General features: G+C 42.1%; 3 protein-coding genes across 5 annotated transcripts; 1 reads left to right on the top strand and 2 right to left on the bottom strand.

Annotated features, from left to right (window-relative positions):
- Positions 1 to 1940: 1940 nt before the first annotated feature.
- On the bottom strand, positions 1941 to 3681 carry gadd45ba (growth arrest and DNA-damage-inducible, beta a). The gene is made up of 4 exons (XM_058401606.1): positions 3479 to 3681; positions 3241 to 3342; positions 2897 to 3125; positions 1941 to 2789 (listed from the first exon to the last, which is right to left on the bottom strand). Exons 1-4 carry the CDS (start codon positions 3520 to 3522, stop codon positions 2676 to 2678), a joined length of 489 nt encoding a protein of 162 aa, XP_058257589.1. The 5' UTR covers positions 3523 to 3681; the 3' UTR covers positions 1941 to 2675.
- Positions 3682 to 3841: 160 nt separating this feature from the next.
- On the top strand, positions 3842 to 8226 carry larp6b (La ribonucleoprotein 6, translational regulator b). 2 transcript variants are annotated; one of them, XM_058401603.1, is made up of 4 exons: positions 3842 to 5401; positions 6302 to 6379; positions 6515 to 6728; positions 6997 to 8226. In XM_058401603.1, exons 1-4 carry the CDS (start codon positions 5307 to 5309, stop codon positions 8104 to 8106), a joined length of 1497 nt encoding a protein of 498 aa, XP_058257586.1. In that variant the 5' UTR covers positions 3842 to 5306; the 3' UTR covers positions 8107 to 8226. The 2 variants fall into 2 exon arrangements, with proteins under 2 accessions (XP_058257586.1, XP_058257587.1); XM_058401604.1 differs by lacking the exon at positions 3842 to 5401 and having other exon boundaries at positions 5422 to 6379.
- Positions 8227 to 8437: 211 nt separating this feature from the next.
- vmac (vimentin type intermediate filament associated coiled-coil protein) lies at positions 8438 to 11271 on the bottom strand. 2 transcript variants are annotated; one of them, XM_058400191.1, is made up of 3 exons: positions 10884 to 11271; positions 10526 to 10726; positions 8438 to 9754 (listed from the first exon to the last, which is right to left on the bottom strand). In XM_058400191.1, exons 2-3 carry the CDS (start codon positions 10714 to 10716, stop codon positions 9400 to 9402), a joined length of 546 nt encoding a protein of 181 aa, XP_058256174.1. In that variant the 5' UTR covers positions 10717 to 10726; positions 10884 to 11271; the 3' UTR covers positions 8438 to 9399. The 2 variants fall into 2 exon arrangements, with proteins under 2 accessions (XP_058256174.1, XP_058256173.1); XM_058400190.1 differs by having other exon boundaries at positions 10526 to 11271.
- Positions 11272 to 11858: the final 587 nt, after the last annotated feature.

The raw sequence follows: 11858 nt of genomic DNA, 5'->3' as shown, positions 1-11858 counted from the left end.
ACCCAGTTTGCAATCAGAAATCCAAGGTCCAGAAGCAACAGTAAGGCATGAGATTAAGTGGGATGCATTCTTGGTGTTCTGCAATGCAAATTATTCAGCTCTTAATCACGACGACTGAATAAGGCCAGTCTCATGTGTTGTCGAAACGTCTCTCGCCGAGGCACGCAGCTCTTCGGAGGAAAGTATTTTTTTTCCTTTTCCGCATTCCAGTCATAGTAGCTGCGTAACTGACAAGCCGAACTATTTCCGCCCTCACACCTTAACCGAAACACTCTATGCACTGTTGAGAGTGTTATTTATTAATACAAATAACAGTCGCGCTTTTTACATTACTTAGTATTATGTGAGAACGGTGATGCTTGTCAGAGCATACATTTCTAGCGTTGGCTTAATTTGTGGTATAAATAATAAGAGGGCGTTTTACAAAACATTTAGTCCAAGGACTTCTGCACCCAGGCTTATATAGATGAATCTTGAGATTTGGGATTGTAATTGTTTTGTTTTTCTCCTTGTGTGTTTGGAAACACGACCACTACTTGTTTTTTTTTTCAGTTCGTGCCGGGGGAATCTCCACGAAGCACTGAAAATTGCCCAAATATGGTCAATGACGTTCCGGAGATACCGATGCGTAACCGGTAACAGGCTACGTAAGAGGCGACAGAAATACATATTTAGCACAGGGAATGCCTACAAATAGACATGCTGTGACCACACGGTGTAAAAATAATTGAATACAGCGTCTATGATCCTAATTTGAGATTTACTTTTTGACACCATATATGTAAATAACGTGGATGATGCGAATATCATTCAAACACCATTACACAAGAATTATCTTATCACCGACTCTGTATTGGCTATCTGAAGTGGAGTAGAGAGACATGTATTTCATCGTTCTTTCTGTAATATGAAATATTAAGCAATGCTAGGATAAGTTGATAAAATGCTTGCACATACTATTGCAGAAAGAGAAATCTGTGCCACTAATTAATTAATTAATTAATAAATAAATAAATAAATAAATAAATAAATAAATAAATAAATAAATAAATAAATAAATAAGAAATGAAATAAGTTATTGCACCTGGGATTTCATCCTGCACATTTTCTGTGCACCTCCATGTGTAATTGTTGTGCATTTGAGGCCTATGACTTTTTCTTGCCCTTGGGTTCATCTCTATCTACATTAACCCACCCCCACACCCACACAGAGAGAGAGAGAGAGAGAGAGAGAGAACATTCAGGTCTTACAACTGCACAACCTTGAACCTTGAACCTGTGAGGCATGAACACTACCTTGTGTGCCACAGTACCAACCTCACAAATACAGGTCTATTATTTCCTTTTCAAATAAAAACTACACCTTGGTAAATGGAATTTTGTTTTTGTGACACATGACCTGCTAAGCTGCACTCCTACACATGGACTGCAACAGATACTGATGTGGCCTATACTTCTTATATGGTAATTAGCCAACACTGTATTGACTTCCAGCAATGAGCAAAAGCAAGTTCCTCAAACTCTCAAAATGGCCTACCAAAACAGTCGCTTCTAACCTTCTTGAGAATTTTTGTTCACTAATCATTTAAGTTTGTGAGAAGAGATATACTCTATCGCCTTCCAGCCTGGAGAGTTTGCCAAAGTAAACAGCCTTGAATGACCTCATAAATGCTTGTTCCCTGAAGTGTAGTGATGCAACTGTGTCGGATATGATGCAGATACCAGTAGATGAGGATGTGAACACTCTCCCTCAGCAAACAAAGTAAATGATGCCCATTTGTTCTGTTTGCATAACCTGTTACTTTCCACATTTGAGTATTTGACTGTGTGAAGTTCCTGGTTTGGTTGCGTGATGCATCAGAACTGTAAATCCCCCATAGCACCCCCTCACCCACACCTCAGCCCAATTCACCCCTGAATTCAAAACATTTGACAAATGCTTCATTTTCAAACAATAATTTATTGAAACAGCATTGACGTTCACATGATGTTCAAGCACATATATTACTCTTTTTAAGTTATGGGAAATAAGTTACAAAACAGCATTTCATAGTATGTATGTCCACAGTGACTCAGACACTGACATGTCTTCTAACACTGGCCTCTTTGCAGTCATTAAAAAAAAAGCAGCTGAAAGTCCACATGTCTATATAGTAGCATACATTGTACATAACATGTTTCAAAGATGTTAGTCCAACAAATGAGAAATTGCAATTTTAAGCAATGAAGTCCAGCAGCAGGTGTCCTACATCTAGGTTTCTACAAGGCCGGACAGTCTCTTTCTCTCTCGATTTCTGTCCATGGCTCATGTAAAGCCGAGTGCGCGCGTTCCTACGCAGCGCGCATTTAGTCCCCCCTACACACACACACACACACACAGCGTGGTCCTACGGTTCTCTTCTCTCCACCTCCTCCTCCTCTTTCTTCTTCACCACCGCAAAACAACGCTCCCTCATAGCGGAGGACGAAACTGGGCCGCGAAGCCCAACGTCAGCCCCGAGGAACTTTCCTTTCTGTTTCCTCCAGCGTCTCTGCTGAACGGTGGCTGACACAGAGCGGTAAAAAGAAAAAGCCCCCCTTCGCCTCTTTCTTTCTTTCTTTCTTTTTCTTTCCGCTCCTCACAGAACCAAACGGTTTGGTATGATTTTCCGCGCGATCGCAGATCTAGCCGTGCTTCAGCGCTCGCGCAGTGACAGGCAAGGCACCCACTGGTTCCTGCATCGGCTCTCATCGCAGTAGTTGCCCACCTCCTTCAGCGCTTGGCATTTGAGTGGTTGGCACTGAGGATTCTGCAGGAAAGAAGAAGAAGAAGCGTTAAGCATATGACCGCGGTTAAAGCTGCACATGAGAGATAATGCAATAATGCACGTGATTTGCACTCGAGCTTAATACTTACAGTGACAAGGATGCAGTGGAAATCTCTTGGTTCGCCGTTATTGTTGCTCTCATTGGAGCTTGGCTCTCCGATCACCTGCGCCAGGCGTCTCAGCCCGGACACGCGCAGGATGTTGATGTCGTTCTCGCAGCAGAAAGCTTGCAGCAGAGTGAAATGAATCTGAAGAGCAATATCGTCCTCGTCCTCTTCATCCGTGGCCAGCACGCACAGAACCACGCTGTCTGGATCTCTGTGGTCGGGAAGAAATAATAGGGAAATCAGATAAGTTCGTTGTCGATTACACTTTCGAAAGATATAACATGTTGGCAAACTGGTACCGATTCTTCAATAAGCAAGATACTTACACATTCATGAGCTTTGCAGACTCGTAAACGCCGACAGTAAGGCAGTCTTGTCTCTGTGCTGCTACCAGCAGCTCCTCTAAGGCTTGACTCACAGCATCCATCCTAAAAAAAAGAAAAATGAACATTTGTAAGCAACTAGTGCAAACTGTTGCAGTTGTATGCTTCATGCATTTTGCCTGGAATAGCTTGTGTTACTGTCTACGCATGCAGTCTCATTTAGGATTTGCAAAGTACTTACTTTTTATCAGTAATATTGCATCCAACGACTTCTTCCAGAGTCATGATGTTGTCAAAATAATCAATAGTAGGCAAATCCAAACGCCTCGATTGAAACTGCAAATGATAGATTCCGCTAGGAAAGCGTCGCCGAAACAGCGCGAGAGTAAATCCAAATCCGAGTGGTTTAGTCCTGATTCTTGTAACGCTCTTGTCGCTTGTAGAATATCGTCTGCCGGCTCTAGCCGAAACCGAAGGGTTATATTCACTCTCGTCATGGGCGTTGCCTCATCCAACGCTCAACCCTTCGATTGGTCTAGAAATAAGCAGGAATCTTCTATAACCTCCTCTTCATTGGTGGCTTACGGTTCGTCACGCTTTGAGCCCACGTGGGGAGACAGAATGTCCGCCCCCCCCCGTACCTATTGCTGTTATGTAGTTGTTTATGTCACGATAGAGCGCGTTGGAATTTCCTGAGCTTCCCTTATTCTTTCGCATTGCTATGAAAGATGAACAGCTTGCATCATGCCAAATGTTCAGTTAGAAATTAACTTGTAGGCTTATTCGGTTATAGAAATTCAGTGTGTTTTACAGGTGAATAACCTATACGTGTATATAAAGTATTTAATTGATGCATTTGAGTCTGCTTGCACTTTGACACTGCATTAGCAAATTGTACAGAATTGGATATGCCTCTTAAGGATGATACCTGATTATATATACAGGCCCTTTCCAGCAGTTAATATCTTCTCTTTTTTTTTGGCTGATATTCATATTGCTTTTAGGTCGGCAAGTTTGTACTTTGCGTAACACACTGCCAGTCTGCACCGGCTTTCTAGAAGGTGATCGAGTTTATCCACGTTACCTGGAACTTTCGCTCCTCACTAGCTGTTCCCGTTCCAGCCCGTCTAATTATAGGGGACTGCTGCAGTCACAGCATGCTGATGTTACAGCATGCTTCTGTTTTTGCTGTTGCAGGACTGACATCCCAAAACCCTATTTATATAAGGTCAATTAATATGGGGCATTTATTTATATTTTAAAACAAGATCATTGCATGTGCAAAAACAGACTTGTACCAATCTTTGACTGTTTGCTCTACTGATAATCTGAATCAGCAAATGATTCATGCACATGCTATGTTTTAGCCATAGCCTTCAGCCACGGCCTTAGCCACCGAAATAAAGCCTTACTGCGTTAGATAAATCAAATTACTAGGCTCCTGACGCCCCTTAGTGGATGAATACATGGGTGTCATTTAGCTCTGTTCTAATTATATAATACCGTTGCACAACTAGTGCAGTCCATGGTCAGCGTTTGCCACCTGGCGGTTAAAATATGTAACTGCATCCTTCCATACACTAGCCACTTGTATTTTAGTGGTTTGTGTATGGAAGGATTCTCTAAAACGTAGAATACAATGTAATATAATAGCCCTATTAAAAAAAAAATACATTATATATGTAGTAATGTGACGTTGATAAATTTACAATAAAATATGAGTTACAATTACAGAGACTTTTCTTACAGCGTTTGACATTTTAGTCATCTAGTGCCATCTGGAGGGGAAGAAATATTGAAAAGACTTGCATCAGAAATATCTGTGTGATGGGTTTTGATGTGTGCATAATAAGCACGGGATGTATAAATAAATAAACATTAATTTGATTATATAGATATTTAATTGATTATAATGACATTTAACATATGCTTTCTGTGTGTGTGTGTGTGTGTGTGTGTGACTGGTCTACAAAGAGCTGCAGACTGCCTCTTTCATCGGCGGAATTACATTATCGAGCAACGCTTATTTGACACCCCATTAAAAACGTAATATACAGGAAGCACTTTGCATGGAAGCCGGATGGGAAAACAGGCCCGACGTTTTTCCCCTCATGCTAAGACGGCGGTCGTGCTGCCACCATTGTCCTCTGTCGAACCCCTGCAGGTGGAATACGCACCACTACACACAACTAAAAGGCAGCCATGGCTTAAACACGACACCTCCGATAACCACTGACAAAAACACTTATACCTATATTAGGTCTGACTGATGTCTTAGGAAACATGCAAAGGATAACACATTGCATTTACATGTAGCCTACTTTCGTCTATTAGGTTGCTGTATGTGATGACAAATTAACCCGAAAACGGCGTGTTTTATTATCATTTCACTTTTGTGCGCTCACTAACGAGTCGGCTCCTTGAGTCGGTTCTTTTAGGATGTTCGAAGCAACGTTACAGGGTGTTAGGGAAGCGATATCTTATCAGAATAGATGGAAGAAAACCTTTTTAATGAAGCACAGACACATAATACTAATGCAGGGTTGCTTGCTTACATTTGCAGGGCATTGCTTATTTAAACAAAGAGGTATTGAAAGTACAGTGCATACAATGCAAAGTGATGATACTTGATCACTGAATATATCCAGCCTTATCTTGGCAAAGATGTTTAGTTACGGGTCAAAATATCGCAAAATTTGCCCGGTTAAGGAGCCCCTTCGAAGCCGAAAGAGTCGGCTCTTGCAGCTGAGTTCAGCCAAATGATCCGACTCACAGCACTATTTAACGTCGCTGTGTGGATCGCCCAATGGTCGGTTTATATCAATTCTGACGTAGACACGTTTAAAAAGGTGTAAATCGCTTCACCTGTCTTCAAGTTGACTGTGAGAGACAGGAGAAGCAGCCAGAGGAGGCAAGCTAGAAAACTCAACTGTGCTTAGTTCAGCATCAGATATAGCTCAGCCTGTTGTAACAAAACTGTCACTTCTTTGTGTGTGTGGAAACGTGTATTATGAATTACAACGCCCTGTGTCTTTAGTATGTCTTCCCCCATCTTTACCGACAGCTTTCATTGTAAAGAGAGTGTGCTCTTGAAAGGGTTATCCTGCTACACTGACGATGGGATCTGTGATAGTTTGGACGGGTAAGGCTTAACTTTATTCATGCCATGCAATACTCTGATGCTCATTAGCATTGCTGATTGTTAAGTTTTGTTAAATAATAAACCTAGTTACCAACCAATTGGTGTGTATTCAATCATCCAATGATTGGATTGCAGGAGCTCAGCAGAACTGACTGATGTGTTTGAAGATGAAGGGTGTGAGGGTGAGGATTGGACTCCACCACCAACTAAACTGACATGCAAAATAGCTGCCCAGCTTGAGTACTACCTCTCTGATGAGAATCTTGAGGCCGATGCCTTCCTGTTAAAACATGTCCAGAGGAACAAGATGGGCTACGTCAGCCTGAAGTTGTTGACCTCATTCAAAAAGGTGAGTCTGAATATTTAAGGCCTGCAGGAAAACAATAATAGATAGAACACCTCAAAGCTTTTAGGTAGAACTTTATTGCAGAGTGTTTGCCTATTAGTAAGGCTTCCAAGGTAAACCTCTTTAAAGGAAGCTAAGAACTTATGAGGTACCCTTTTTCTAAGAGTGTAGATGTAGTAAATCATGCTGACTGGATTTTCCCTGTCTCTGAAATGAAAAGAATTATTGGCAACCTTCTCAGCCAGCTTGATTCACCTTCCTACTTTGGCAGATACGAGATCTGACACGTGATTGGCGCACTACCCTGGCTGCTGCCCAAACTTCTCAGCACTTGGAGGTGAATGAGATGGGAAATAAGGTACGACGGAGAACACCGATCCCTGACCGTCTGCTCTGCCTCCCTACCACTAAATTGTTGCTGGTCTGGAACTTCCTGGCTAATGACAGTACAACAAAGTTTGAGGACAGTGGGTCATCTAGAACTGAGCAGCAAGGGATCATGGAGATGGCTATGCACGTGTTTGGTTCATATGGTGCAATCACTTCTCTTCGTATTCTCCGCCCAGGAAAAGAGATTCCTGCTGAGCTTAAACGCTATGCCAAAAAACATATCGAGCTTGGGCGAAAACTTTGTGCTGTGATTGAATATGAGTACTTGGATGGTGTGCGTAAGGCATATGAAATTCTGAAAGCCCAGGAACAGGCACAGGATGGGAAAGGTGTCCATGTGGTACTCCTCGGGAGCCGGGGAACACGAAAGCAAGGGAGCAGCCAGGGCCGAGCAGAGGAGGAGTCAGAGGAGAACATTGATACTGACTTCACAACAAGGAGAAACCGGAAGTCCAAGAAGCACTTCTACAGCCTTGAAGATTCAGTTTTGTACAGTTCTTCAGAGTCGGACTTCGCTCCAGCCTCACCACGCCCTAACCGTAGAGTCTCTCGTCCTCAGGCTCAGTATGGTAGCCCCCTGGCCATCCCACGAATTTCCTCTTCCCATTCTGACCCTTATAGAAACCCTCTGAGCAGCCCGGTAGGCAGTCCCCTTTTGCCACACAAGCTTTTTCCTGGAGGTCATGCTGCCTCACCTTTAACCACTTCTCCGTTAAGCAGTACTCCAACTTCCGCCTGTCACTCCTCATACAGTAGAAGCAAGTGCTCAGGGGATTTCTCACAGGATTGCACAGGGTACGGAGGGAGTCCGTGGGTCCAACGGCGCAAAAATGCTGCACAGGCTTTTTATCCTGAGAAAAGCTGCCTCTTGTCCCCAGATCAGATTAAGGGGGCTATCAGTTTGCTAGTGGTGCGCCAGCCATTGGGCCCTGATGGCACTAAAGGTTTCCACAACTGCATTGGAAGAGGGAAGGTGCTGCTGCCACAGTGATGCACTGACGGATCTTTGAAATGAATTTGTGGGGGAATATGCAGTGCAAAATATTCTTTTTTTTTAAGCCAGTGTTCAGTACTTATGTCCATGGTCAAAAAAATCCCTTTAGGGTAATTTTGTATTAAATTAAAGAATAAATAAAGGTTGTCTTGTAATTGGTAGATGGTGTGAATTTATTTTAAACATCAGATGAAATGCGTTCTGAAGATTGAACGGAGGACAAGTTTCTTGTAACCCATGTAGCTTTGATTTTGGTGCAAAAATCAGAGATGAAGACTAGAGACTTACATTTCTTAACACTACAAAATAGCACAAAAATGAGCCAATATAGATTAGCAAAATAGTTTATTAATGTAGAATAAATAATTCCATAGACCAAGTGATCACATTTGAGGCACCAATCAACTCTGTAGAAAATAAAAGGTAACACACACATGCCCTGATACACAAGCACTGTGCCATGATGCAGTAGCACACTTCACCTTTGCATAAAACAGAGTAAGATATTTTAACAGTTTTATTTTCTAGCTGTAATGTTCCAAATAGGACAGTTGATAGCTAGAATTTGTGCAACAGTTACCCACTTGAAGAAGTCATTTTGAGGGACAAAGAAAACAAACCATCCAACAAGCTGATAAACTGGAACCATTCTTTTTTTTTCCAAATAATGATAAAACTTGCATTGCATAAATCCATGACAAAATGTAACTGAAAATAAAATGGATGTTTGTGACCTGAAAATGAATGCTACTAAGGATATGACAAGGGAATAACAACTAAATTGAGAATAAAACATTTACAAATTATGTGAAGTTATTTGCAACCAATCCAGACATCAACTTCTGTTCGACTGACCCAACTTAATGTAGAAGTAACGTTTGAATCCACTTAGTAACAACTACTTTTGTCTAAAAACGTTAGTGGCACAGAATCAAATATCATCCCACCAGGGCATGTAGGTCAACATGGGTGTGGCTTCTTACTAAATGATTGTTAAGAAAACAACTGACCTTACATGTTTAAATAGATCACTTTTTGGTGCTCAAATCCAGAAATTTAGAATTAGGTGAATATGGGGTTAAAACCTTGTCTTAGGCCACCATATTTAAACCAGCTTTACTGCAATAATGTAATGGAAGCAGCTTGAAGAATCATACTCAAATGAACTGGACTGGACAGACATTTGGATGTAAAGAATCAGTCAAAATCTGGGTCTCATAGTGGACAAAGATCCACATTTGCTCTACCAAAGACACGCAATATGGAAACATGATGGGTACACTCTTATTTTCATACTGTTGTTCCAAACATCACGCCCTCTAGCTCTGGATCGTCCATGTCATCCTCGCTGAGTGAAAAGTCTTTGTGATTTGAGAGGCCGCAGGGGCTGCAGTTGGACTCTCCATCCGTGAGCGAAGTGTCCGCTGTAGCATTTACCAAGTCAATAACAGGCCCCATTCTCTCAGCCTCAGCCATCTGGGCCAGCATGCTATCTAACAGAGGACGGCTTTTGCAGATGTTGTCCAACAGCTGGCAGCGGTGCTGCAACTGCCCAATCAGGGAATCCTTCTCCTTCACCATGTGCTGGAGTTTCTGAATGGATTCCTCTGACTGACAAAGCTTCTCATGGAGGTAGGAGATCTCCCTTCAAAACAGAATGGAAAAAGAGACTACTTGATTACAACAGTGAAATATCAATTGACACGAACCGAATGGGAATTCACTCTGTTACAATACTTCATGTTTGCTAATATAAAATTACTTACACATACACACCCCTGGCATAACAAATAGACTGCTCTATAAAAACAGGTGGATGGTTATTTCAGATATTATTCCCTGTCTCAACTGCCCTAAGACACTAAGACCTGTGAACAGTACTAGTATCCACTGAGAAGTTGCTAACATGGCACAAGGGTTATGCTACGTACACACACAGAGGCTCAAAACGACACTGACCAGAGATCATTCATTTTCGATGAACGCTGGCAACATGCACAACAGCCATCTTTGGCTACCAGATGTGGGCGTGTCCAGAACACCTTTGGTGACCAGATGTGGGCGTGTCCAGTGATGTGACAAAGTTGACAAAAGTTGAATTTAATGCATATATGGAGCGACTCCCAATGGGAGTGAAGACAGTAGAGCACACGTGATCTGTGGAGCGCACACTGCTTCTTCTCCTTCATCCTTTATAAAACTAAATCTTCCTCCACAATATTTCATTTTAGCGGCAAGATCACTGATTTCGAATGCTAGTTACATCACCCACTCTAAACGCTATTACTATGGCAACCAGAAGGATAGGAACGCCTACTGGCCACTTCAAAGTACAGCGACGAATAGATGATGTATGTGTGACGTATAATTAAATAGCTCTAGGCCTTATGATATGCACAGGGTATTTGTATTTTACCTGTCCTTGTTCTCGGTTATTTCCTGTGTAGCTGCCCTGAGTTGTTCGTCTTTTCGGATCAGACTCTCAGCCTGCTCCCGCAGTGTGTTCTCGGCTGCCTCGAGTTTCTGCTCCAGGTCAGCGACTCGCCTGTGCAGAGCAGCAAGATGCGCGTTCGCCTCCCTTATTTGTACTGGTGATGGAGACGACATGTCAACGAACCTGTCAGGGAGTATTAACAGAATTGAGATCAATCGATCAGCATGTGTTATTAACGAGACTGGCCTGAGGGAGCGCAAACACATCATCAGTGATGCTGGTCTCGGGTGCTGACAGCTGGTAGCTAGCTGTCTATCCTTCAACCTACATACATACTTACCCGTTCAGTCCGCCCCGATTAGCAGCCTGCTATTAGCTGAGTCACATGCACAAGAACTGTCCGAGCAATTACTTCAGCTTCATTGGCACTAAGCGGTGACTTTAGCGTAGCAAGCTAGCTAACTAATAGCTAGCTATATTTTAGCCGTTCAGTCTCGTCTTGAAGCATTGATGCTCCTAATCAGCGTTACAGCATCACCTCCTGTCCACCCACAAGTCTTGGCGACGAGAGGACTATTCTACAAATACTAACTATTACTGTACAATCTTTAAAAATAACGACAATAATATAATAATCTATTGTACTGTTCTTATTTTTCACTCTCTCGCACTCGTTAGCTTCAGCAACTTCGCAACAAGCTAGAGATGTGTCGTTCGACAACGAGTCGACTCTTTGACCTGGCTCTTTTAGGTGAACATAGAGAGCCGACTCGCACATATGAGCAGGGTTTTTTTCCCCCCGTATACTTTACTCAAGCAGTGTATTGCATTTAATTAAAAATAAATTGGACATCTCACTTCGATTCATCTGTAGTAAGTGCTGTAGTCGCGATGACACTTGGTGTTGCTTTTGATAATTATTTCGATCATTTTCCGTTTCTTCGTCTGTCTACACAGCACGAGTGTCTATGCGGCCATGTTTATGAAAGGATATAGCGGTGAAACTTGGAAATGTCTCATAATTTATTTTATATATATCTTTATATATTAATATGTAATTTATATCTTTGGATTATGACAAAAAAAGTCTGTAAACCGCTTCGAAGCTGAAAGAGTCGGATCTTATTGGTGAACTAAATGATTCACTGATTTGATTCATTGGAAACCAAGCAACCTGTGGCTGCTCCGCCCCGGAAGTAAAGCACCAAAATCACAGCAATGGCTAAGTACCAAAATGATCCTTACTCACTAAAAAAGTGCACTATTTAGCATAAGAAATAGCGCCTTATAAGAACATATTTAGTGCACTATGTGT

Source organism: Hemibagrus wyckioides, linkage group LG10 (assembly GCF_019097595.1).
Source record: "Hemibagrus wyckioides isolate EC202008001 linkage group LG10, SWU_Hwy_1.0, whole genome shotgun sequence".
Lineage (NCBI taxonomy): Eukaryota > Metazoa > Chordata > Actinopteri > Siluriformes > Bagridae > Hemibagrus > Hemibagrus wyckioides.
This window is presented reverse-complemented; position numbering and strand designations above follow the sequence as displayed.